This window comes from Notothenia coriiceps, unplaced genomic scaffold, assembly GCF_000735185.1.
Source record: "Notothenia coriiceps isolate Sejong01 unplaced genomic scaffold, NC01 NC01_scaffold00018756, whole genome shotgun sequence".
NCBI classification, from domain to species: domain Eukaryota; kingdom Metazoa; phylum Chordata; class Actinopteri; order Perciformes; family Nototheniidae; genus Notothenia; species Notothenia coriiceps.
The window spans coordinates 24,629-28,378 of NW_011351457.1; the positions used below are offsets into that span (position 1 = coordinate 24,629).

General features: G+C 36.9%; 1 protein-coding gene across 1 annotated transcript in view; it reads right to left on the bottom strand.

Moving 5' to 3' along the window:
* Positions 1-3,129, bottom strand: part of LOC104951235 (purine nucleoside phosphorylase-like) — a gene marked incomplete at its 5' end in the record, with an annotated part of 5,291 nt that extends 2,162 nt beyond the window's left edge. Inside the window, 2 exons of the mRNA XM_010777871.1 lie at positions 2,650-2,832; positions 2,932-3,129. Coding sequence (XP_010776173.1) covers positions 2,650-2,832; positions 2,932-3,129 — 381 coding nt within the window. The remainder of the gene's footprint in view (positions 1-2,649; positions 2,833-2,931) is intronic.
* Positions 3,130-3,750: the final 621 nt, after the last annotated feature.

The window sequence follows — 3,750 nt, forward strand, 5'->3', positions numbered from 1 at the left end:
CCTCCTGGATGGCTATACACAATTGCTAAGCTAGTTTTCTATCAATTATTATTTATATCACCTGATTAGGAGGGAGAAAGAAAAGTCACACAGAAACAGCAGAGATCAACATTAAGAGTCATGCTAGTGGCTCAGTGAAGGATTGGGTCAGACTCAGGCTTGGTTAGCTAATGCTAACGGCAACATGCTAACATGCCTAAAATGAAAATGCTAGCAAGTACATGTTCAGCATTTAGAAGCTTGTGTTAAGAATGTTGGTGTCACTTTTACCAGGCTAACCATTTTATTTTAGTATTTTAGCTAGCTAACGCATGCTAATTAGCACTAACCACAAAGTACAGCTGATGCTGATGGGTTTGTAATTTTTCTATACTCAATGAGGATAAATTAAAAACATGGGCTTGTTATGATAACTGACTCACATTTTATCTGATTTATAGATTTGTTCAATTTGCCATGAAAGCATAATTGTCTGGTAAAATGTACCACTATTGGCTTTGGCTGAATCAAATATTTTTCATGGCAATGAAACACATTATAAAGCTGTCTAAAGTCCCAGCTGGAAACAGGAAGCTCATACTGCATCTGCTTTCTGTTACTCATTTCTCTTTGTATGAAACTGGCTTTATGATTCAGTTGGGTTATATGGATCATTTTGTGTGGAGATGGCACATCACGGCCGGTGATAAAATAGATAAAGCCAGCATACAGTGTCTCCACAGGCCAAAGGCTGATCACATATCAACACTATGACACACTATGTGGTTTTCATATTGTCATCATGATTCTGCAGCTGATCATACAGCGCACAAAGTACATTTTTAGAATAACAGTGAGCAAAATTAGTTTGCTATAGACCAGGTTTAAACAAAATCGTATTATAAGATGACAAAATCATGATTGCGCTATAGATAAAAGCTTAAATGTTTGTACGAGCAGTTTTATTTGAAAGGGTATGTAAAATGATACAAAAGGAAGTCCAATTTGAAAAATGTCACCTGCAGTTTGATATAAAGTAAGTATAAAACTATAACTAACTTCAAATTGGAACTGTACATTTTTGGCACAATGAATAATGAATGAGGACATTTGAATGGTGTGTCTTGTGAAGAGCCTCTTTCTGTGACAAGCATAACAGAGTTAGTGTTTGTACTTGCATGGTTTAAAGATTGTTTTTCTCCAAGTTATTGACATAGTCAGAGTTTAAACTGCCAGCTTGTGTGCTGTTATTCTGTATAGTATATCATTTGCATCAGTAAGGTTTTTATTTCCGTCTCAGATTCTTGTGACGGTTAATGAAGGCAAAACAAATTGCTAATCCTTCCCTAAACTATTGGCCCCTATGCTATTGTGCATATGTTCCCCTAAACATTTCATATACTGGGTACTGCTAGGATACAGTGTTGAGAAACTCAAAATATCAGTCTGTAGTATAAGGCTACAGTTTTATAGAGAACAAAAAAAAAAGTTATTCCGAAAACACAAGCATGTACTGTAGCACTACAGTACCTAATACTAACTAAGTTTAGAAATCTGTGAGGGTGAGCAGAGGGAGGCTCAAAGAAAGAGTTACCGTTATACTTAACATCTAACCTCTATTTAACATTTCTCAAAACAAGCATTGGTGTCAGAATCAACAACTTTTCTGAAGAGCTGCAACTAAGTGCTATGAAGTGCTGTTTGCCTCGGGCTACTGCTAGCAGGATCTATATGAGCAGGATGTGTGTATGGTTGAACAGTAACAGTTGTTGGCTCTGCATTGGCATCTTAAAGGTTACGGCAGCAATACATCCAAAGATACTCTCAGTTGTTTGCGCATGGTTTCAAAAAACGTTTTGTATGCATTTCCTTTATTTATTCTAAACTGTTATATTTGTTTGTGTTAATGCTGTTGTATAATGCAAAAACAAATTGGTAACATCATATTAGCCCGGGCATTGTTGAATCTCGTTTTTCTAATCTGTTGTTGTTTGTTGGGTCAACCTTTTCTAGCACATGCTATAAACAGTCCAGCCTCCTGTAGCTTTCTGAGATGTGTGCTATCACTGGTCAGCAGGTACATAACATTGTGGGTAATGCTGTTGTCTGGGAGTTTAAATAAATGATTTAATGTGAAATTCAATTTGGAATGCTAACTAGCTACCTAGCCTTGGTTGCATTGGTGGTTTCGGTGTCACTGAAGTCAGCTTGTGTAGTTTCTAGGGCAATAATGACAATGCTCTGTTTTAACCCATTGAGCCTTTATATATCTTGAACATTATTAATAGTGGTCCAACCATCTGACCAACCAGTGGTGGATTCCCAACTTTGGTTAAGAGCACTTTTTTAACAATTGTGTAATTAATAAATAATTTCATGTTTTTCTCAGTTTTTTATTATTTAAGGTTTATATGTGGGTTTTTACCTGAGACATACTAAGAGACATAACCTTGGACTTGAAGAAACTGGGCATTTTTCAGCACTAAAACTAATGACAATCTCATCAGCTTTAGCTGTACTCCTTGTTTACGGCTAACTAGCAAGTATTACCATGCTACAGGCTAAACCAAGATGGTGAACCTGGAAGATTAATATGTTGGCAGTTTTTATCAAAAAAATTATAGAATAGCACATCTAATAGTACAGCATTGGACTTTTTACCTCATTTACAGCTCATCTCTAGCAAAAACACTGTCTTAGCCTTACGAATAAAAAGTACCAAGCAGTTGCAGCAGTGGCTGTAGCTTACCGTCTGTATGTTGTAGCCCTCGTAGAAATGGAATCTCCCCTGCATGCAGACACACTCACGGCCCTGCAGCTTCCCAAACACCAGCTGACCAGCATGGCCTGGCACTGCAAACAACATACAGTATGAGCAGATGCTAGCATGCTTATGTTTTATTTCTCAACACTAGTAATATGTTCTATAGAAAAAGCAGTTTTTCAATTTACCAGTGCTGGTGGGAAAATGTGGAATATCTTTATATTGGAACACATTCCTGTCACCCAGCAGCTCTCCCAGGCCCCCCAGGCCCGACCCACAGATGATCGCTACTTTAGGACGCTGCTCTGTGTGGGCCAGCAGCCAGTCTGCTGTCTCCTTATACTCTTCATAACTGTAAGTGCTGGAAAGAATATTGACAAATGTAACTTAAACACAGCTGTGACAAAGATAGGTAAGTCACTTCAATCACTATGATAAATATTTTCATGACCGTCGTCATCATTATCACCGGGAAAATAAAACCACAAATACTATCAGTCTCATATTTAGAATTTGTCATTTTATAACAAAATGAAATTACAGTTAATTTAAGGGAAACATACAGCAAGTGTTGATTACATGTCTCTGTGTGTACAAAGCAGCACGGGGAAGTAACGGATGCATGCATAATAAGGTTTTCTATATTTTTGAGGAATAAACTCTCTGAAACTCAGGCCGATCTATTTTTCATTGTCATGGTATAATAATCTTTAACAACTATGTTAAATAATAGTTAAAATATCTACTAGATGGGGTGCACTCTGAAATGCGAGAGTACAAGCACATGGAAAGGAACATTAACTAAAGATAAGAATAAATACCACATTGTGCAACACACACTTATGGGTTTTTACTTTGCCATTTTATGTGTATCAGCCAAATAATTATGCAGGGATGCAGATTACCTTTCGAAATGCCTTGAGGTAACACATTATGGTCTGAAAACAGTCTGTAATTGTATTTATAAATCTGGTTGTAGAGCTATAACCTTAATGTTCCTTCAATGC